Below are 23,453 nucleotides of genomic sequence, written 5' to 3'. Positions count from 1 at the left end.
GATCATATTTGCTAAAGTATTAGTAAAATATTGAGTGGTCATGAGCCTACCAATATGTTCCCCTTCAATCAGTGCACCTACTTCCCTACAGTATGGAAATATTCCTAATCATTAGTTGGTGCACAGCTTATGCCTACAAAACATCAAGATGAGTGTGCACCGCCATTGTTGTTGACACTCTTTTAGTTTGTGTGTCACATCCTCTCTGGGCTACTGCTGCTAAGTTTTCTGTTCTGTTGTCATGTGTGTCATGGGGCTGGCAGGCAGCCCCTGACTGATGATGTCAGTGTGGCTTTAATAACTAGGCCAACGACATGATGGTTGGTTGTGTATCACCATTATGGATCCCTCTCAGGCCTTTCATCACAAACAAAGAAGGAGTGAGGGAACAATTTATATGGAAAACGGGGTACAAAAAGGAAAGGGGATAAACAGTGTTATGGTGATTTGCTCCCTTAAATCTCATCAGTGAGATGAATGATGGTAGATAAGGAGATGAGGCATCAACCTCAGCCTCTAAGGCCTGCAGTATACAGTTTTGGTCATCATTAGGATAATATCGTATATTATATTGTTGTGACAGCAGCTTATTCCCATGACATTTGAGAAAATCAAATGATCAGCCTATTTTGTTGACAAGTCCAGAACTCAAATATATTTAAAAATACTTTTGAGTTTTGGCTGAAATTAAATCATTTAAACTATATGTAGTTAAAGGTATGAATGTCTTTTTTTCTTTCGTATGCACTGTTTAATATGCATTATAAAAACAACAATTTATGTATGACCTTATCAGAGTAGAATAAGAATGCCACTACTGTTTTATTTTTACATTTTATTACAAAATAACTACCCTTTCATGTTTGGTTTCACCCCAGCCTCCCCAAGACTCCACATTTATGATCAATGAACTCCAAAAGAGGGGTGCGCTACAAACTGGCGCGTCATAAACATAGAAAAGCATTACTAGAGTATGTGTACAGTGCTACAGAGAGAAGCATGGTTAAATAACATAATACTTTTTTGTCCTTTTAGAGAAAGTATACGACGACGTGAGTATCATTCTTTTTAAATTAAAAACGGGCCTATAGAAATACAAAATGACATACCGGATTTGCTATTCCCAGTCTAGATACAACATTTCTATGGCCATTCAGTCGTGCCTGGACAATGTCGGGAACGCGCATGTCAGGTTCGCTGCAGAGATCCCACTGCCTCTGCTCTCACGATTAATCGTTGGGATGGTGTTGACAGCGAGAGGCAGACAGTTTTACATGTTTAAATACATGACAGGACCAGGGTAAATCCCATGTATACGGGCTGTACACACAATTACCGTGACTTCACTGTTTGCGGAGGAAGACTTCGACGTCAGGCTGAGGACAGCGTTTACATTACTGATGGAATTCCCAGTCGTTGCTAGATGGAGAAACCGAAAGGGTGGACTCGTTATTAATAATTAAAATACCCCATTTGCTGCTAAAATATAAGGAAAATGCATCTGCATCAGGTGCTGACGGGGGCTGTTAACCCTGGAGATTGCTGCTATTCGGTGGGAAGCGTGAATGACATACCTTTCACGGTGAGTTTTTTATTTGATATGATTTGCTGAAGATGACACCCACTGAAGCTAACGAGTTAGCTGGATATTTAGCTAGCTGGAGTTGTATACTCTGTAAAAGGGTTGGCTAGCGAGCTAAAGCATTGACTAGCAGGGTAGTGGGCTAGCCACAATCTGCCGCACCGAGAAATTCACAAATAGTGAGTATACTCCGGGCATCTTTATCACCAACAGCCCCTCTTATAATTACCTTTACATGCAGGCACCATTTGACAAGGTAGCATCCCAATGTGGATGCTTAACGGCATTGTCTGCACCTACTATATTAGGGTTAACGTTGTATTATTTATCGCTCCGAGACAGTCTACGCTAGCCACTCAAATGACCTTTAGCTGCATCTCGTTACATTAGAATTGCTGCAAGGGAATCCCTTTGCGCAGCCATAACATTATTGACAAATATTTGCAATGGGTTATGCACCGACTACATTTCGCAGTGCACTCTTCGGTTGATTTGGCTTGACCAAACTGCGCACTGCCACGGGATGAGAAGCTGTGTTTTGTCTGTTTGCAGGATAGCTAAGCTTGCTACCATTTGGAGTTAAATCCTCCTCACGGATGATTAGTTTGCTGTCATCCTAGCATCAGCTGCGCCAGCCGTGACGTAGAGAGCCATATATGGATACATGAGCTAGAGGGCTCAATGTTTTGTTGTGAGAAAAAAAAACCACATTTAAAAACGTGCCGAGATCTGTCATCATTTTAACTTTAGTGAAATAGAATACACTTTTAGACCATTTTCTAAGCCTTTACCGATGTTCCTTTATCAGCTCATTTTATCAGTCATTTGACTTTATGCATATGCAGTGTATGCTGATCCAACTCTATACCTTGGAGCACATCCTGTGTCTGTTATTTATTGACTTTCTGATCCTATACTTATTCCTTGTCTGTCTGAGGTCTGGCAACATTTATCTTGATGTCTCAAGTTGACAGGACAGAGAGAAGAGAGAAGCCCAGTCAATATTCCATTTAGTGGAGCAAGATCTAATTATAATACAGCCTTATTTGTGATGGAAACAAGTGCACAGTAGTTCACAACCCCAAACACATGTTGTGTCTATTTTTCCTAAAATAGATGTGTTGAAGTCAAAGGCAGTAACATTATGTAGCATCCTGAGTCAGCTCCTGTATTGAGAGCAGAAGCTGAATGATGATGACTTTAAGATCTTCCCGAGAGAGCATTTACCTGAAACTTAATGTATGTTGTCCACAAAGATTGTACACAAATATGAATGTAGCCTTTAGAACCCTAGTGTATACATAAAGCTGTGTGACTGCATTAGGTGCATTCTTCCAATGCAGGCTCACAAAGAATTCTTGAGCTGTTATGTTTCACGCCACCATCCCCTCATCCTGAGAACAGTGTGAGCCTGTCTAATGGCTGCCAAATCTGGGTCGGTTCTGTTTCTGCTCCCCACAAGTGAAGCGGTTGTTTTAATAGGTTTTATTAATTTTTAAATGCAGACACTCTCCTAATTTATTTCCGATTCCCTCGGTTCTTTGGCTCGTAGAGCAGTAATTCATTGATCTGTTAGTTTCTGTTAAACTATAAAGAAGAGTCGTCCCTCCTCTCCCCTTACACTGACCACAGATCAACGCTGTTTGAAATGTATGAAGAGGCAAGGTTTGTACTTAGGGTCATATCTGCACAACAACATAGGACATAGATGAAGCTAAAGCCTTGCACATTGCCACAGGGCCCTGGTTTCTGTGCCTGGTGTTTTCTTTCTGTTTCTGAGAGGGTGTTTGAAGAACACTAGACATGATGTCCAATGCAGTTACACTCACACTGACCCCTAGGGCTCATAGGCCAGACCCTGACAAACACACATATGCATGCATGTGCACACTCCTAACCTACAGCTGCCATGAATGCATCAGTTCAACAACTTCATTGAATATGGAGTCATTCCATCTCCATGCTTTTGGCTCCAGCATGGCCTTTATTCAGTTGCATGCTCAATTTATTGTGTTCATATTGACAACAATTTGATTTATTTTATTCAAATAGAGTTTGAATAAAGGGACAGTAAAGCAAATGTTCCCTGTTGTTTTCAGTCCAATGGGTGGTTGATTTGGTCATGTGTTGAGAACCCATTGTAGGAATAGTTTGAACAATGACTAGCAATACTAAGGAAAAAGGAATTGTGTCTGTTTGATACCACTAAGAAATGTTAATACCAAAAACTAGATAATGATTTTTATTCAGATCAGAAAGCCTACTTTTGTGTCTATTTCAGCACCTTTTCCCCCATGGTTGATGCTGTAAATGTACAAACAGCGAGTTTTGACATGCAGAGCTGGAGATGTGTGATCAACTAAAAATAGACAGCACGTGCAAATTACAAAGGTACAGTGCAGAGAGAGAGTACATAACCCAGATGCTCCATCCTCTTGGACATTTTTCTATTTCACAAATAGAAAATGCTTTTTATGGATTGTCATCAGAATACAGATGTCGTCACACCAGATGTGATTTTCTGAGATTACTTATATCCTGTTTGGAAATGTTCCATTGTCTGTGTATTGTGCAAGCATTAATTCTGCTAAATTGTGTTTCAGACTCCTGACCTATTCCTGTTTTGAAATTGAACATGTTATTGTAAATGGCACATATCTTTCAATTGATACGAGTAGGCCTAGATATTAGAGATGGGATCAGAGCCTGACGAGGTGTAGTTTGTCCTTTTAATGCCCACTGCTTTACTACAGTCATTCTGCAGAGAATAACAAGGCCCATGCTGTATGCTATGAGACAGTGGGATCAAAGTACAGGTCTGTGCTATGGGCTTTGCTTGGGATAATGGCACCACACGCATTGACAGAGAGGCCAGGTTACTACAGGCCATGATTGATAAATTCATGTTTGTAAATAGTTGCATCTAAGGCTTTTGATTGTAGCGATGGCAAACATGAAAATGGTACACATGGTCGCAGCTGTGGCTGTGGCACATGCTCACATGATTGTGTAAGCAGCATGAGGAATGTTTTGGAGAGGCAGAAGTGGTTCCTGTTATCTGCTTTCATTAGCACAGCACATGACTGCAGCATTCACTCCTTTCTTCTAAAATACATCCACCCTGAGAATCAGGTAAATCCCGCCTCACAGGGGTTGCCATCATTCAAATAAATGTGAATCGAATTCTGAAGCTCTCATCAACAACATGGCACGTGGTTGGCCATGCTTCCTTCCAATAAACAATAAATATATTTGGATCTCTGATCTTTTATAAAGCATGATGCTGGGGTTGCCCAGTGTTGGGCTAAAGAAACCAGTCAATATTGGTGTTTCGGTTAGAGGTTTTTTTGTAACATCATACAATTAAATAAAGCATGTCATACTGTATATCATAGTTATATACTTTCTCTCTCATGCTGCACATCTGGCTATAAAATGCAGTATTTGGACCTCTGTAAATGCTTGAAGGGCTTTATAGTAAAAGAAGAAGGATCACATGACTCAAATCGACATAAGTTAAATAGGTGTAGTTCATTTTCTACAAACCAACATTTACAATTACATTATAGTTGTTGCTTTGTTAATGTTCATGTGATACAGAGAGGTATTATTATCTATCCAAAGGCAGCAACATACTTGATTTAAGCAGCTTACACGACATGACTGACAAAATTAAACTTCTTCATGGTTGTACTCGTTACAACATTTGGCAGACATGAGCTACATGTGCGTGGTGGTAGACCTTAGTGCAGTCATATTAAGTAGCCCAATGTTGCTGTCTGTTGCTTAGATAAATATCATAGCAGCTAGATAATCTATAATCTTAATAGGATGCGCTTAAGGTCTTCATTTCTAGTATTCTAGGAGGCGTGTGGCGCAGTGGATAGAGCCTTGGTGTTGGTATCAGGGGGTAACAGGTTCGAACCCCACTGCAGCCAGCATGTCGTTGTGTCCCTGGGCAAGACACTTCACCCCAAAATTGCTCCTGTGGGGATTGCCCACGGTATTAAGTATGTAAGTTGCTTTGGATAAAAACGTGTAACATGTAATATGTGTTCAAAGGACAGCTTTGATTTAATTACACTTTTGGCTGTCTAATAGTGATAATGGTTCTCTTATTTGACTTTCTTGAAAGATCTATCGTTCCAGTGTTATTACCCCTCAGTAGAGAAATGCAGTGCTGCAAGTAGCTCTCTGCGTAGTGCTGCCTATCATTATCGTGATGTTTCAGATGGGAGATGTCATTTTTTAGTAATCACTGTTGTGTACATCATTCCCTATAAAAAGGCTCCCAAATAAACATAAACATCAAATGATCTTCCATCCATCCATCCATCTTCTCCCGCTTATCCGTGGTCGGGTCGCGGAGGTAGCAGTTCCAGCAGAGAGCCCCAAACTTTCTTTTCCCTGGCCACATCAACCAGCTCTGACTGGGGGATCCCAAGGCGCTCCCAGGCCAGAGAAGATATATAATCCCTCCATCTGGTTCTAGGTCTACCCCTTGGTCTCTTCCCAGCTGGACGTGCCTGGAACACCTCCCTAGGGAGGCGCCCAGGTGGCATCCTAACTAGGTGCCTGAACCACCTCAACTGGCTCCTTTCGACGCGAAGGAGGAGCGGTTCAACTCCGAGTCCCTCCCGGATGACCGAACTTCTCACCTTATCCCTAAGGGAGACACCAGCCACCCTGCGGAGAAAACCCATCTCGGCCGCTTGTACCCGCGATCTCGTTCTTTCGGTCATGACCCATCCTTCATGACCATAGGTGAGGGTAGGAACGAAAATGGCCTGGTAGACAGAGAGCTTTGCCTTCTGGCTCAGCTCCCTTTTCGTCACAACGGTGCGGTAAAGAGACTGCAGTACCGCTCCCGCTGCTCCGATTCTCCGACCCATCTCACGCTCCATTGTTCCCTCACTCGAGAACAAGACCCCGAGATACTTGAACTCCTTCACTTGGGGTAAGGACTCATTCCCTACTTGGATGATCTTCAACTCACTCAAATTGTCTTTGTCTATGGACACACTTACAGCATTTTAGTCCTAACTGTTTATGCTGATAATCGTAAATTGTGTCAATGTTTACCAAGATACCACGATGTATTATGCTGCTACTACTAATGAATCATCCTACTTTGTATTGCCATCACTCAGTTGTGTGTTGTTGTGTGTGTGTGTGCATGTGGATCTGTGGATGTTGAAAGGATTACAGGGCACACACACAAGACCAAACTGAATGAACAAAGCAGTGATGATGGGTCATACTGTTTAAGGCAGATACACTCATGCTTACAAGCGCCAGCATGGCTCAATGTCCTATCAGATCCAAATGATCTTGCTGACAAATAGAGTAGAATGGACTCGCTCTTTGTGTGTGTGTGTGTGTGTGTGTGTGTGTGTGTGTGTGTGTGTGTGTGTGTGTGTGTGTGTGTGTGTGTGTGTGTGTGTGTGTGTGTGTGTGTGTGTGTGTGTGTGTGTGTGTGTGTGTGTGTGTGTGTGTGTGTGTGTGTGTGTGTGTGTGTGTGTGTGTGTGTGTGTGTGTGTGTGTGTGTGTGTGTGTGTGTGTGTGTGTGTGTCAGTGTGTGTCAGACAGAGGTGCAGTGCGTGACGGTGACCGCTTTTAATTCCAGCTGTAATGTGCTGGAGGAAGTGCCGCAGTCACAGCAAAGTGCAGAACAGGCCTCCTTCACTACTCTTTCTTCCTATTCCACAATTAAATTATAGAATGTAAAGTATAATCCTATGACACTCTTGACCATAACCTCATCCTCACCTGTCACTTTAAGTTATACAACCAGCTGTAATGTTGGCCCGCTGTGTGACCCAATGGTTCCCAGCCTCTCCTCCTGTTCTCCTGAATAATGAAAGACGTGAGCCGTCCTCCTGACTGTCCTGTTGCTTCGAGGCCAGCTTGCCTGTGTTCCAGGTGCTGCTGCTATTGCTGCCATTCTACACATGGTTGTCAACAGCCGGCAAACACCGTTGTATCAGTTTACCCTGCCGCTCACAATCCAAATCTTAACACAGGTTTTCAAATTGAGCTTGTTTAATGAGCATGTGCTGTCTTTCTCTAATTTCCTGCACACGAGAAGGTGTTATTTTTTCCCTGCAGTGGATCTATGAAACTGAATTTCAAGTTAGTTTTTCTATGTGGTTTTCCTGCTAGTTTTACTACCACAACAGTGCTTAATGGTGTTTTAGTGTTAACGCCATCTGCGCTACTGCTTTTATGATATGTTATATTTCCCTGCGCAATACACTATAACGCAATATTCACTTTAGTGCCATTGAGTACCGTTCTGGATTTCTTTTAGCCAGTTATATGAAATTACATTGTATATTCAATTCAAATGTATTAGTGTGTGAATTTAAAGCAGTAAGAAACATACTGCATGAAGCTGTACATTACATGAACAATTATGTTTATTAATACATGTGTATATAATACATTTCTTTCTCCAGACATATTAGTGAAGGCATTAATCAATTTTGCAGTAACAGTTGCAATATTTATTTAATGTGACACAGTCTTATTTGGTTCTTCTGTCTGTGCCCATTTCTTATTCAGGCCTATGGCTCAGGTTGTGATGTAGTGATCTTGGCCAGTGACTTTGAGTGCGTGCAGATCATCCCGGGAGCTCAGAATGGGAACATACAGGTGGGCTGTGTGGAGTGCTCCCTCCAGCTTGGCAGGGTAAGTGTTGACTGCACACTCAGACACACGTACACGTACAGTTTTCGTTTTTCCCGTGTAGACAGAAGCCATTATCAATTATGCTGAGCAAAAATAAGTACATTTAGCCCTGTATCTTGTACCGGCCATGCTCTCCTCCTCCCGTACCACTCCCCCACCCCCTTCCCGTGGGAAGGGCTGAGCAGAAGCACTGATGGAGTGCGTAATGTTGTAATGATGAACACAGCTCTTTATTTTTAGATTGCTGCATCCTACGGAAACACAGTCTGCATCTTTGAGCCTCTTTCTACCAACCCAAACAAACGACACAAGGTGAGCATAGTGGTGTTTCTTTTAGACATAACATACATGGTTTACCATAAATCAATATCCAGTTAACCTAATGACACTTGTGTGCCATTAACGTGCATGGTGTGTTTGCTCTTTCTATCACTAACAGCAGCTTAACTATCAGTGGCAAAAGACAGGACAGTTCTTCCTCGAGGCCATCACCTACAACCTGGCCTGGGACCCCCAAGGTACGCCAAGGCTTTCTGTGTTTGTCTGACTCAATGTGTCCACACTATGCACAGCTCCTATTACAGCCCCCTGTGGTTAGTCTGGACTGACATGTGCATGATGTAAGAATGACAGTGGCCATGTGGTTTTGGGCACTGAAGTAGCCAACGTGGGATGAGAGGTGCGTAACATTTTGTGTCCACAGGGAACCGTATCCTAGCAGCAACTGAGCGGCTCCAACTGTGGGCTCCTCCACTGAAAGATGCCCTGATAGAGGAGGAGGATGGACAGTTAAATGAGGACAGGCCCCACCCTGTGTTCAATGACTGGAACTGTGTCTGGCAGTGCAAGTACGTTTTTTACTTATTATTATACTGTCGAAGCATAAATGTTATACACGAAAATGTAGAGCCATATTACTGATATTCGGACAATCTTAATTAATTAATTATGTAAAAACCCTGATAGCTAGCAAACAGTTATTTGATAAGTGAGCAGACCTGTGTGTCTTAATTTTCTTCATTCTCTCCTCTGTACACTGTTGTTCTGTTGTCTTGTTTATGTCAGTAAGTCAGTAAAAACAGTCTTGAGCCCAGTTTGTTGCAGGTAATTTTAACTGAAAACACATTGCTCATCTCTAAAAATGCAAGTACCTGTGAGTTTTGTAAAGATTGCAATATCTCTCATTTGCACGGTTCCTTTTGTCAATTAAAAGTAAAACAGGCGAAAATATGTTTTTATATCTCAGATGTTTTAGTCTTTTTTCTGCCATGCTGATTAAGTCCAGCGCACAAAATATTACGATTTATTGATCTTAAAGGTTGTGGAATTATATATACTTTAACTAATTAAAACGTATAGGCTTTCACTGAATATATCCAAACGCCATCTGCACACAGCCCCACATAAAAGCTTTGTATCTTTAAGCCACTGTTTAAGTCTGTGGGCTGTGCTTTAAGCTGTGCAAACATAGATATAAACATATAAAGTTTATATTTGTTTACTATGTTAGTAATTGTCATCTGATGACACATATGCATGCCCAGTAAGTCAATAAAAAGGGAAGTGCAAGCTTTGAAATGAAACCACACAAAGCTTTTTGAGCGCTGACTGGAGTGTTTTCCTTGGAGAAGTGAATATAGCTGATCACCATTGTTTATTCCTGTGTTTCTCTCAGGACTGCTGCATCTGTTCATATTGCCAAGTGGTCTACTGATGGGGAGTACTTTGCAACAGTTGGGAAGGTATATTATTCATGTATACATGTTGCAAAACAACGCATTGTTGAAAGGTTTGTCTTATTGTGTGGTAATGTTTTTGGATGATGTATGTTCATCTATGTGTTTCAATATGCAGGATGACTGTTTACTTAAAGTGTGGTATCCCACCACGGGCTGGCGTTCTGCAGTGGTGGCTCAAGACCACTCGGATAAAAAACCTCCCCCTGTTCACTTCTCCTTTGTTTACCTGGCACATCCCCGCATGGTAACCGGCATGTCCTGGAGGAAGACCAGCAAGTACATGCCCAAGTAAGAAAGCACACACACAATCACATGGTCAGGGTGGCCACTGACATGTTTAGTTTTAGTCCATTTGTACTTCTTTTGGTCAATTCCTTTTTGAATCTTTCTCTGGGGGTTTAATTCTTTAAAATGCTAACATTGACAACATTGTCTTTAATACATTTATTTTGTTAGTACATTTGAAAGGTTCAAAGTTGCAACATGGAGTATTTATTAAAAAAGACATTCATCCCAGCATTGAAATACCTAGTATGCTGATTTAAATGAATGTTCTAAATTAAAAAGTTTTATGGAAAGTCAAGTCGTTGAATCAGTCGTTGAATCAGTGAGAGGTAGTCTTTGTTTGGCTGTTACACTTGGTGAATCATTGATTTAATCAAAATAATATAGTATCATTTCACATTTCACTAAGCTGTCATTCGAAAAATACTCTATTACTGATGGATTCTTCTGTTGTTTCCTAGGGGTTCAGTGTGCAATGTGCTGCTGACATCCTGTGAGGATGGCGTGTGTAGGCTGTGGTCTGAGACGCTGCTACCAGAAGACAGCATGCTTGGCGGGCAGATCTCTGAGAACACGCACTCCTTCAGCTCCAGCCTGCCAAGCCTGGCAGGCAACAAGGACAAAATCCAGCATGCTTTGGAGGTACACAGTCATAACTGTTCAGAAATAATTTATAAAATAAAAAATAAGATTTGTGATTCTTGACTTGTTCTCTTTGTTTTATACCTGTTCTTTGCTTGATCAGTCGATCCACCACCTTAAGCACTTGCGGCGCGGCCGGCGACGGTCCTCTGTTCTGGTGGCTCACAGTGAGGTGCTGCCCTCTCAGCTCGGCACGCAGGACGCACACAGCCACCGCCACATCGCTCATCACGCCAATGCCCTGTGTCACTTCCATATCTCAGCCAGTATTAACCCAAACACAGGTGAGAGTCTTTGTTGGAAGTGGCTCAGCAGCATTTTTATATTTATTTGCCACAGATCTATACTTACTTGCACCATTGACCCCACGAGGGTGTTCTATAGTGTTCTGTTATTTAATGACTTCATCTGTAAAAGTGGCATAGTAAAACATCTAAAAAAAAAACTTCATTAGTTAATTGCAGAGATCCTGCATGTTGATCATTTTAAGATTAATTTGACTCTAGCTTACCTTATATTTCAGTGTGTGTTTTTTCAGTTCCAAAACATAACAGAATTCTTCCTTTTAACTCCTTACATCCCTATTCGTCTCACTTTTCCTACCTACCTCTTTCTCTTTCAGACATCCCAGCAGTGCTGGCGGAATCTGCAGTGTTTAACCCAGACGATGGTAGTGGTGGTGGAGGCTTTGTCGTTCACTGGCTCAACAACAAGGACCTCAGCTTCACCGCCTCCATGGACCTCTTTATGCTGCAGCTCCGTAAGTTATCTGAACAGCAGCTGGACCAGACTACTGATGACCCCCTGGACTCCGAAGGATCCCCCATGAAGTTTGACTTTGGTAAGACCCTTAAACACATATGTACCACATAATTAATATATGAAACATAATGTTGTCAAAGCATATTGTTTTCTGTCTTTATAGACCTGGACGAGATGTCTGACAAAGCGTCCTCAGAGCAGGGGGAGGAGGGGGAGACAGGGGAGCAGGGGAGCACCAAGGCGTCCTCTCCCGGATCCAGCTCCAGCATGCCTTTGCCCTCCATGCTGCTGGAGAGGAAGATGGAGACTCTGATCACAGACTGGAACAAGAGCCCAGACATGTTGTTCACCATCCACCCTACTGATGGATCTTTCCTGGTTTGGCATGTGAAGTACTTGGATGAATTCAACCAGGGCATCTTCAGACAGGTTCAGGTGAGCAGAGAATCAGGCATGATGCAACGCAAGCTCAGTGTTAGTGAAACTCACACCTGCTTGAAATGTTCACCTGCGAGTGTGAAACCAGAATAATATACTCTTATTCTTAAATTCCATAGTGGATCAGTTGCTCTTTTACTCATACACACACTGTAGCAGCGAGGATCTGTAGTTTAACATTGTCTCAAATGTAAGGTGACTCAGCACTCCCCCGCCTTATGTAACACTGCCCGCCTCTCTGCATGGAGGCTTTCAAAGCTTTTGCATGATTCATAAAACAAATCTTTCCTTATTAATATATATATATATTTTATTAATGATATACAATAATCAAATCAAAAAAAATGAGAAGCTACTTCCTGAATGCTGTGTATATGTTGTGCTTTCTGCTAAAGAGAGACAATAGAGATGCTCCAGAACTTGTCAAGCTAAATATTTCAATTCAGAGTTGCTTTTTCACATTCTAATTTTCCTTAAGATATGCAGTGGGATGTTTGCACTGTAGAGCCTGCCTGTCCTTAATAAGAGCAGTACTGCAACATAAGCATGCTGAGGGTGATAAAATACAGTAACGAGCAGTAAAGATAGGATTGGAATTTGATCCGCTTTATTATAACTACTAAGAATACATTCACACTTACATTTTGAGATCACTACTGCAATGATAAAGTACTAGTATGCATGCACATAACTATCCGTCTTTATGCTCTTTATAAGAGAACATATAAGTTGGCAACATATATTATGAGCTCTATAATGCTGTGTACACATAGCCCATATATACTGTGGAAAGTGATAGAGTGTGTGTTCGATTCAACATTTACCGTAATTTTCGGACTATAAGCCGCGCCTTTTTTCCCATTTTTCGACGCTGCGGCTTATATAACGGTGCGGGTAATCTATGGATTTTTACAGCTAACGGCCACTAGGGGACCTCCTAAATCTATGGATTTTACAGGTTACAGTCCACCACCTTTAACTCTATGGGCTCTATGGCCAGTCCGCGCCCCCCACCTTTAAGCGGCGGGCTCCAGCAGGAAAAGCTGGAGGCCAGAAAAGAGTGAAACAGGTAGCGCGCAAAAGTAAAAGTGGAACCGAGAGTGGTACGAGAGACAGAACGAGAGCAAGACAGACAGACATTACGAGAGCGAGACAGTTTGTCCCCGTACCACTGGTTGAAAACCACTGCTGTAGATCACTGCCGGTACGTGCAATGGGAGTGCACCGTTTAAGTTTGAAAGTTGAAAAATGTGTGTGTCTGAAACGCTACGTGATACAGTACAGTTTACACAGCACAGTACATGTTCTGTAGCTACTATTGCACTAAATGGTAACACTTGAATACGTTATGCAAATATGCAACTTGTTTGTTGAAATGTTAATAAATGGGAGCTTCCTCAAACAGCCATCTCTTTCCCGACAATCCCCTATGTGCACGAACCCTTACATATGGTAATTAAACATTAAAACACCTGCGGCTTATAGTCCAGTGCGGCTTATATATGTACACATCATTCAATTTAGCTGCTGCGGCTTATATTCAGGTGCGCCTTATAGTCCGAAAATTACGGTAAATGTTTTTTCTAATTTGGTATGAATTGCTAGTTGCTAAAGGAGTGTCCCTCCATCTCTCCTATCAGGTATCCTTTTCCTCCCGTATTCCAGTGGCATTTCCTACAGGTGACGCCAACTCACTGAGTAAAAACATCCTGATGTACGCCTGCACTATGAATGAGGGGGAGAGTTCCAGTGAGCCGGGGAGGATGGTTCAACCTGTCCCCCACTCTGCTTCTTTATCGGGCGCCCTGGGATCATCCACACTGGCCTCCAATCCCAACCCCTGCCCTGGTATCAGTCCTGCGGTCATGATGGTCTCGAAGCATGTGGATGGATCTCTCAATCAGGTAAAAGATTATTAGAAATAAATGGTGCATCCCAAGCTCTTATTTGGTTGCTGCCAATGTACAGTATGCATGTTTTCATAAATGAAAGGTGTTCCCTAAAACCTTATGTATTCCTTTACTCCTTTAACTCTAAACCAAAGTATTGTACTTGCATGTTTGTGTGTGTTCTCTCTTTGAGGCCCTCTCTGATGTTTGTGGTTCCCTTTATCCGCAGTGGGCAGTGACATTTGCTGAGCGCTCTGCCTTCTCCAACGTACTGACCGTATCACACAAGTTCCGGTACTGCGGGCACCGCTTCCATCTGAACGACCAAGCCTGCCACACAGTGCTGCCCCTGCTGCTGACCTCCTCTCACCACAACGCCCTGCTCACACCCCCCTCAGCCCCTGGCAGCCTGGAGGAGGAGCAGCCTCCCACCTTTCCAACACCAAAGGGACTTTCCAGGTATAGCACAATTTGGAAGGCATTGAAAGAGGAAAGAGGATGTGAGATAAGAAGAAATATTATACACATGGTTGGAATACCATTAATGCTGCTTAATGCAACATATTGTCAAATCTTTTTTTAGGAATAATGAGTTCTAATTATGCTTTACTTTTCCATTAGCAGGAAGCAGCTTCGTAATGCAGCTACACGGACCTTCCATGATCCCAACGCCATCTACAGTGAGCTTATCCTGTGGAGGGTGGACCACATTGGACCCCTGTCCTGCACTGGAGGGGTCTCTGAACTGGCCCGTATCAACTCTCTGCACACCTCTGCATTTAGCAATGTTGCTTGGCTACCGACACTTGTGCCCAGCTCTGTACTTGGTAAATACAAAATGCATACTCTGTAAACAGGGATGTACATGTTACCCAAGCGATTCTTATTAACTTAACAAGAACGTCACTGCAAAAGGGGAAGTTTACCCAATGTTGAATCATCTGATCTTTTGTTTTTGTTATTTAGTTCCCTGTTTGTCATGACAAAACTGTGTCAAATGCATCTAAAGTATATAACATTACATTTAGCCGATGCTTTTATCCAAAGTGACTTACAATAAGTGCGTTCGACAAACAAAATACAAACTTGAAGAAAACAGAATCATATACAGTGGGGCAAAAAAGTATTTAGTCAGCCACCAATTGTGCAAGTTCTCCCACTTAAAAAGATGTGTACGGTTTAACCATGTCCTGGATGTAGGAAGGGCCAGATCCATTCGCAGCATGGTACGCAAGTACCATTGTCTTGAAGTGGATTCTAGCAGTTACTGGAAGCCAGTGAAGGGAGCGGAGGAGCGGCGTGGTGTGGGAGAATTTAGGCAGGTTGAAGACCAGACGAGCCGCTGCATTCTGGATGAGCTGCAGAGGTCGGATGGCACATGCAGGTAGACCAGCCAGGAGGGAGTTGCAGTAGTCTAGGCGTGAGATGACGAGAGCCTGGACCAGAACCTGCGCTGATTTCTGAGTCAGCTGGGGACGTATCCTCCTGATGTTGTAAAGAGTGTATCTGCAGCAGCGGGTTGTAGAAGCAATGTTTGCAGTGAAGGACAGTTCGTTATCTAGGGTCACACCTAGATTCCTTGCAGTCTGAGTCGGGGAAACAATAGAGGTGCCGATGTTGATTGTTAGGTCAAGAGTGGGACAATCTTTTCCCAGAAGGAAAAGCAGTTCAGTCTTATCAAGGTTGAGCTTGAGGTGATGAGCAGACATCCACTGAGAGATGTCAGCTAGACAAGCAGAGGTGCGTGCGACGACCTGGGTCTCTGAGCGGGGAAAGGACAGAATTAATTGGGTGTCGTCAGCGTAGCAGTGGTATGAAAAACCATGCGGGCTAATGACTGATCCGAGCGAGTTTGTGTACAAGGAGAAGAGGAGGGGACCAAGAACAGAGCCCTGAGGGACCCATGTAGTTAATTTACAAGGGTCGGACTCCGACCCTCTCCAAGTAACCCTGTAGGTGCGGTCTTTGAGGTATGAGGTGAGGAGGGAAAGTGCAGAGCCTGAAACTCCAAGTTCTTGGAGAGTGCGAAGGAGGATCTGATGGTTCACCGTGTCGAATGCAGCAGACAGGTCCAAAAGGATGGTGACAGAGGAGAGGGATGCTGCTTTAGCCGTGTGCAGTTCCTCAGAGACAGCAATGAGAGCAGTTTCTTGGGAGTGACCTGCCTTGAAACCAGACTGGTGCGGATCCAGAAGGTTGTTCTGATGGAGATAACAGGAGAGTTGTTTAAAGACAGCGCGTTCAAGTGTTTTAGACAGGAACAGGAGGAGAGGGACAGGCCTGTAGTTTATAACATCAGACGGGTTGAGAGTGGGTTTCTTTAGGAGAAGGTTTACTCTTGCCTCCTTGAGACTGTTTGGAAAGTGACCAGAAGTTAGAGAAGTGTTGATGAAATGGGTGAGAAACGGTAGAATATCAGGAGCGAGTTTGAAGGAGGTTTGAAGGGATAGGGTCCAGAGGACAGGTGGTAGGACGGGCAGAGGTAATGAGGGTAAGAACCTCACTTGGAGAGAGAGGGGAGAAGGAGGTCAGTATGTGGGTGAAGGGAGGGTCAGGTGACCCAGCAGTGAGTAAAGGTGAGTCAGAAAAAGAAGAGCGAATATCATCAACCTTCTTTTCAAAGTGGTTAACAAAGTCGCTTGACAGAAGGGAGGAGGGGGAAGGGCTTTGGGGGGGTCCAAGAGGGTGGAGAAGATGGAAAATAGTTTTTTGGGATTGGAATAGGAAGACTGGATCTTATCTTGAAAGAAAGTCCTTTTTGCCTGAGAGATGGAAGCAGAGAAAGAGGAGAGGAGAGCCTGATAGGTTAGGAGGTCGTCATGGTGTTTGGATTTCCACCATTTCCGCTCTGCTGCCCGAAGGATGGTTCTATTAGCACGCAGTGTGTCATTTAGCCAGGGAGCCGGAGGGGACTGACGAGCCTGCCGAGATATGAGAGGACAGAGAGAGTCCAGAGAAGATGAGAGAGTAGAGAGGAGAGTTTCTGCAGCAGAGTTTGGAGGCAGGAGTTGGAACGAGTCAGAGGAAGGGAGGGCTGAGAGCAAAGGTAGAGGGGGAGAGGGAACGAAGGTTACGGCGGGAAGGTGCAGAATTAGAAGAGATTAGGTTGTTATGTTTGGAAAGGGGTAGAGAGAATGAAATGAAGAAGTGATCGGATGTGTAGAGAGGTTAGAAGTAGTGCAGTTCCTTGAGAATATGAGATCAAGGACATTGCCAGCGTTATGAGTTGGTGGGGATGGAGACAGTGAGAAAGCAAAGGTGGTTAACAGAGATGTTAGTTCGTCTATCTTCCCTGTCTGGAGGTTGAAGTCTCCGAGAAGTACAGCGGGAGGGCCAGTTTCAGGGATGTGTGAGAGGAGATTATCTAATTCCTCCAAGAATTCCTCCAAGAAGTCCCCCAAGGCGCCTGGTGGACGGTAGAGAACAACAATGGTTAATTGTATAGGATGGGTTACTGTGACGGCATGGAATTCAAAAGGTGGAAGGAGTGAAGTTAGGTAGCTTGAAGAGGGAAAAGCTCCAGTTGGGAGAGAGCAGGAGACCAATGCCACCTCCTCTGGCAGTGGGTCTGGGTGTGTGGGTGAAGGAATATGCTGTGGAGAGAGCTGCTGGGGTGGATGTGTTGGATGGAGTGATCCAGGTCTCAGTGAGAGCAAGGAAATCCAGGGACTGCAGGGAAGCGTAGCCAGAGATGAAGTCAGCCTTCGGAACAGCTGACTGGCAGTTCCACAGGCCACCTGCAACTAGCTGTTGGATCTCAGTGGAGCATGTGGGATGGACGAGAGCAGGCCGGTTATACCGATTAGGAGATACACGGGGTCAGTGATAATTTCGAGAAGACACATGAACAGGAATGGAGAAAATACACATGATTATAGCATGAGGGGCTAGAAAACAAAATAAAACACCAGCGATACTTAGCTCAATCAAAGAAGAATTTTTGCCTCCCGCAGGACTCTAATGTCTGACGCTCCAGGAAAGTGCTACCTAAAATGGACACCTGATTGCTGAGTTCTCACAGCTGTGGGGCCACACCCCTTTAATTAGTTAACTCTCTGCAGCTGGTGGCCCTCAAAAGGAAATCTAGACTGCTCCCTCCTGAGTTGTTATTGTGTTTTCAGTGGCACAGTGGTTTTACAATTACATTAAACCCTAAGTTATAAAGTTATGAGTTTAACCCTTAATACAGTTACACCTACTCAATAAAGCTCTTAGTATTCTACAAATGTTTAAACCAAAGTTAACCCTAGCAGTCAGTTAGTTCAGCTTTAAGGTTTCAGTCAAATTACTTGTCCCAAGTTTCTGCCTGACAAATACTGTAGCGGTTTTGAGATTTAAAATCACAATTTCAGTCAGATCAACTACAGAGCATTTAAACAGAGTACACACACTGAAACAGAGAAGTCTAAAAAACATAATGTTACTCACACAATTCTAGAAGTCACCAGTTGTTATCCTGTCAAAATCGAGTTTTACTCGGCATTAAGACTACTAAGTGAATACATTCAATGCTATCCTTAAATCATGTACAGTATATATGAAAACGATCATGACTTCGCCTCATTTTTTCTCTAAGATCCAACATGGATCTAGTTTCTCTTCATCCTGGCTCCCCACTGCCTTAATCTTTGAAATAATTGTGTTTAAGTTGGAAAATGTCTTTATTGATGTAGGCCATGACTACATTTATTAAATTACAGAATATTAAATATTTTGTGGAACAGCACATTCAATCTAACTTTGTGCTGTGTCCCTCAGGATCTTACTGCAACAGTGCCAGCGCCTGCTTCGTGGCATCAGATGGTAAAAACCTACGTCTCTATCAAGCTGTGGTGGATGCCAGAAAACTTCTGGATGAGCTGTCAGACCCTGAAACGTCTGTGAGTAGACACATACACTCATAACTGCACCGAAAACAAACAATAATGTTTTTGCTCCTTTGAATTTAGTCATTTGTATTAAGATTATCCCTTCATTGAATTGAATGTATCTAAGTCTTCGTGTCTTACACCGCAGCTCGTAACGTTCATCAAAAACCAAGAAGGATGTACAAAGTAGCTTGTTGTCCTGTATTGGATGCATATTAACCAGAACACATCACAAATCTGATTTAAATACATAATTCCCATATATTAAGTTCTTCTCATGCTTTACATTCCGTTTGATGCTGCCTTTATTTATTAATCAAACAATGTATCTTTGTTTTATCACAACCTCCAGCCTACATTACCCTGTACTTCAGAATCTAATGTGCAATATTGTTCACCACTTTAGTGGATTCAAATGCAGTACACTAAATGGATAGTTTTGTATCTCCATGCGTGTGTCTCTTTAGAAACTGGTGGGCGAAGTGTTCAACATTGTCAGCCAGCAGTCCACTGCCAGGCCTGGCTGTATCATCGAGTTGGACGTCATCACAAACCAGGTTGGCAGCTCATCTGTGTTTTTCACAACCGCCTTCGATCAGTCATGTATAGAAATTCAGGGCCTGAAATCCTGAAAGCTTCTGATTTATAGATGTATTAACATGTTTTGTGCTTTTCTCATGTGCATCCAGTGTGGCTCCAACACTCAGCTGCTGCATGTCTTTCAAGAGGACTTCATTTTAGGTTACAAGCCTCAGAAAGAGACAGAAGATTTCACACCGCCCTTTCCATCTGGTGAAGGTATAGCACCCTTTCAAACTTCAATTGTATTCAATGCTGATTGTCATTAGAACAAGTGAATGTAATGTTTACTATGTCCAGATTACCAACCTGCCCCATTCTCTGAGAAGTTCTTCCTGGTGGTGATAGAAAAGGATCTCAACAGGAACTCAGTCCTGCAGATGTGGCACCTGCACCTCAAGTCTGTGCAGGCCTGTGTTGGTAGGATATTTACTAGCATAAACACAAGGATTTTAAATGTGGATCTACATCAAACGTCTTAACTGATATGAAGACCAGCTTTAATATTCCTACGTCTCTGTCTGCAGATGAGCCAAGCCCAGATTTCAGCTTCCAGAGCCAACTGATGGTTCCCAATCAAAGTTTGAATCCTGACTCGTCTCCGGAGACCTCACCTATTAGACCCCTGCCTCGCTCATCCTCTACAGCCAACTTGCAATCAGCCAGCAAACTCATCCTGAGCTCCAAGCTGGTGTACAGCAAGCGGCTCCACCTTCCCCATGGGGTGGAGGTTACCAGGGCGACCCCCTCTGCAGGTTAGGATGGGCACACAGTTGTCACAAATAACTCTCTCACCATGTTATTATTGCCAAATAAACAGCAAAGCGTAAAACCCTCTTTTGGTTCCGATGTTGACTTGGCTACATGGGGCCAAAATTGTGTATTTATGTTTGAGTTATGTTGACAATTCGATTAGAAAATTCAATTTCAAAGGTGCTTTATTTCCTTAGTTTCCATATTTAAGTCAGGTCAGGCCGATTAAAAGAAGTACCTGAACCTCTATTTTTCATACATTGTGTAAAATTCAATAAATCAGATTAGTGCAATAAACGTAGAACATATTTTCAAATGTCTCTGCCTCCCCTTCCTCTGTTAGGTCATCTGAGTTCCTCTTCTATCTACCCTGTATGCCTGGCTCCGTACCTGATTGTCACCACCTGCTCTGACTCTCGGGTGCGTTTCTGGCGCTGTGCTGTGGAGGGGGATGAGGGGTACAGCGAGGATGACCAGGACACCCGTACGTACCGCTGGGAGCCATGGGCTCTGATGAACGAGGAGGAAGACAACAACAGTGCTGTGTGCGTTCCTGGGCGTCCTGTTGCTGTGTCCTGCTCCTACATCGGCAGGCTGGCCACGGCCTTTAAAAAGCCACGACCAGGACAGGTAGGAAACTTGCATTTGGCTTAACAATTGGTTTAAGGTGTGAAGTACCATAAACCTATAGAGAGCTGGGAGTTCATTTAATGGCAATCAACTTGAGGATAACAAAATTGCATTAAAAATGGAAATGCAGTGAATAAACACAAATTGACGTTATAGCCTGAATCATCTACAAATAGATAACAATTCCATATATTAGCTTATGAATAGGTGTTAATGTGGAGCAAAGGATGGTGGGGTAGGAAGTAGATAAGACGAAAATACATTATCCACACTATCAGGGGCGAATCCCGATGGGCCGGTACTGAAGTGGGCTGGTCGGAGAACTCACTGGCACCCCCCCCCCCGTTGACAATTTACTAGCGGTAATTACTTGCGGTACCAAGGTGGTCCGGTGATACCGAAGTGGGCCGGTCGAGAGTTCCGGGCTGATTTGTAGTCCCAGTCCGTCCCTGCACACTACACACCACAGTGCATTTGAATATGTGCCAGTCGTATTTAGCCATTAGGGAAAAGGAAATGATAAAACATGACTATCTGAGGATCTAATTGCATATCCTGTTGCTACTCTGTGTTTGAGGTGTGTTGAGCTGGATGTTATTGAACACTGATTTGAAGTCTATGAACAGGCTTAGAATCTGGTTTTCAGTTGACTTATTACAATTACAGCAGGCCTGGTTATCCAGATGTCCAGTGTCCTCAGATTTGAAATGTTCTCAGAAATCAGACATTTTAAAAAGCTTTCCTCTTGTCCTCAGCTGCAGGGTTCTGGGCAGGACTTCTCCATGCACGTGTCCATCTATGAGTGTGAATCTACTGGAGGCTCAGAGTGGGTTTTAGAGCAAACTCTCCACCTGGATGACTTTACCAGACCCTGTTCAACCCTGGATCCAAGAGTCAGTGTGGACTCCAACCTCTTTGTCTACAGCAGGTAAGCAAGGCACTGCTTGTTTGTTTAATATTCTGTCAGCCTTTGTATGTGTACCATTATATTAAAAGGTAATAATGCGTGTATCTCTGCGCCAGGTCTGACCTGTACATGACCAGAGACCACAGCTCCCCCAACATTAAGCATTATGTACACTTGGACTGGCTCTCAAAGGAGGACGGATCTCACATCCTCACTGTGGGCGTTGGATCCAACATTCTCATGTACGGCCGTATCTCTGGCGTCGTCAATGAGCCGACAAGCAGCAAGGAAGGAGTAGCTGTCATCACCCTTCCTCTAGGGGGCAGTATCAAGCAGGGCATCCGCTCACGCTGGATCCTGCTTCGGTCTGTGGACCTCCTGTCCTCTGTGGACGGCACACCGTCTCTGCCAGTCTCCCTGTCCTGGGTGAGGGACGGCATCCTGGTGGTGGGCATGGACTGTGAGATGCATGTGTACGCCCAGTGGCACCAGGACAAGAAGGCTGGGGATGGAGAGGAGGGCAACCTATCGTCTGCAGACATTGCCGGTGGTCAAAACACAACCTCCTCGGTCTTTGAAGGGAGAGCCAGATCTAAGAGTGTGTTTGAAGGGAGTGCCGCAGGAGCTGCTGCAGTGGATGAGGCCCTTCGTGCCCCAGCAGGACTTCAGGAGGGGGGACTGTTTGAAGCAGCTCACTCCCTTTCTCCGACTCTACCCCAGTACCATCCCACCCAGCTGCTTGAGCTCATGGACCTGGGCAAGGTTCGCCGTGCCAAGGTGAGTCTGTTCAGGCCTCATTTAGTGACCCCAAAATAGGCAACATTTTTATTTCAAGTTCAACTGGCTTAAATTAACATACAATCAGGGGTGCACATAAGTGGTACGCAGGTACGCATGCAACAATCTGAAATGCGTACCGTCACTTGTGTCACAAAGCGCATTTCCGTACCGACGTACTTGTGAAGCTTTTCCAGAAGGTGGTTTGATCACCGGACGACAGAGTCGGTTTCCGTGTGCACAGACAGGGCTGCTGTTAACGTCGGTCTGTACAGCAGCACTGCGCTAAAACAGCTGATCACAACGTTCACACGCTCTGTGGTCACGAAGCTCTGCACTCACCCCCCGCTGACATTCGCGATACAGAGGGCTTCATGGGAACTTTGAGGGGAGCCAGAAGTTGGAGTACCAAACACTGACTCCAGGTACTCATCTGAGTACCTCACTGAGAAAGTTGTGTGCACCCCTGCATATAATGATGATGACAGACACTCACAAACAGGAATCTGGTTTGTGGGGATCTAGCAGATCCACTGTGTTGTATACGCTGTATAACCCGTTAATCCTCTGTATCTTAGGCCATCCTCGCTCACCTGGTGAAGTGTATTGCTGGGGAAGTGGCAGTGGTGAGGGATGTGGAGGCAGGTGAGGGTGGATCCAGGAGACATCTGTCCCGGACCATCAGTGTGACCGGCAGCACAGCCAAAGACACCATAGTGGCTGGCCGCGATGGGGGGAGGGACTACACAGAGATCAACTCCATCCCCCCCTTGCCCCTCTACTCCCTCATGTTGGCTGACCTGGACACCTCGTACAAGGGAGCGGAAGAAGCTGCTAAGGGGGGCGACGGTGAGGGGTCCCAGAAGTCCGCAGAAGACCAATATTCAGACCTCTTTCAGGTTGGTATAGTGA

General features: G+C 44.0%; 1 protein-coding gene across 17 annotated transcripts in view; it reads left to right on the top strand.

Annotated features, from left to right (window-relative positions):
- Window positions 1-1,187: 1,187 nt before the first annotated feature.
- The window catches only part of dmxl2 (Dmx-like 2), a 42,191-nt gene continuing 19,925 nt past the window's right edge, over window positions 1,188-23,453 (top strand). For 5 of the 17 annotated variants that reach the window (XM_079664820.1, XM_079664824.1, XM_079664822.1 and 2 more), the window contains exons 1-23: window positions 1,188-1,582; window positions 8,147-8,272; window positions 8,513-8,584; window positions 8,712-8,790; window positions 8,976-9,120; window positions 9,948-10,014; window positions 10,127-10,299; window positions 10,758-10,938; window positions 11,042-11,222; window positions 11,561-11,779; window positions 11,864-12,135; window positions 13,779-14,042; window positions 14,257-14,486; window positions 14,649-14,854; window positions 18,786-18,907; window positions 19,363-19,452; window positions 19,585-19,693; window positions 19,775-19,894; window positions 20,002-20,229; window positions 20,571-20,857; window positions 21,613-21,785; window positions 21,881-22,541; window positions 23,120-23,440. In XM_079664820.1, coding sequence (XP_079520946.1) covers window positions 1,496-1,582; window positions 8,147-8,272; window positions 8,513-8,584; window positions 8,712-8,790; window positions 8,976-9,120; window positions 9,948-10,014; window positions 10,127-10,299; window positions 10,758-10,938; window positions 11,042-11,222; window positions 11,561-11,779; window positions 11,864-12,135; window positions 13,779-14,042; window positions 14,257-14,486; window positions 14,649-14,854; window positions 18,786-18,907; window positions 19,363-19,452; window positions 19,585-19,693; window positions 19,775-19,894; window positions 20,002-20,229; window positions 20,571-20,857; window positions 21,613-21,785; window positions 21,881-22,541; window positions 23,120-23,440 — 4,413 coding nt within the window. In that variant the 5' untranslated portion in view covers window positions 1,188-1,495. The remainder of the gene's footprint in view (window positions 1,583-8,146; window positions 8,273-8,512; window positions 8,585-8,711; window positions 8,791-8,975; window positions 9,121-9,947; window positions 10,015-10,126; window positions 10,300-10,757; window positions 10,939-11,041; window positions 11,223-11,560; window positions 11,780-11,863; window positions 12,136-13,778; window positions 14,043-14,256; window positions 14,487-14,648; window positions 14,855-18,785; window positions 18,908-19,362; window positions 19,453-19,584; window positions 19,694-19,774; window positions 19,895-20,001; window positions 20,230-20,570; window positions 20,858-21,612; window positions 21,786-21,880; window positions 22,542-23,119; window positions 23,441-23,453) is intronic. The other 12 variants (XM_079664816.1, XM_079664825.1, XM_079664823.1 and 9 more) reach the window with 3 other exon arrangements.

The sequence above is a fragment of the Notothenia rossii genome (genome assembly GCF_949606895.1).
Source record: "Notothenia rossii genome assembly, chromosome: 2".
Lineage (NCBI taxonomy): Eukaryota > Metazoa > Chordata > Actinopteri > Perciformes > Nototheniidae > Notothenia > Notothenia rossii.
The sequence above is the reverse complement of the archived record's forward strand: the minus strand, read 5'-3'. Positions and strand labels throughout refer to the sequence as shown.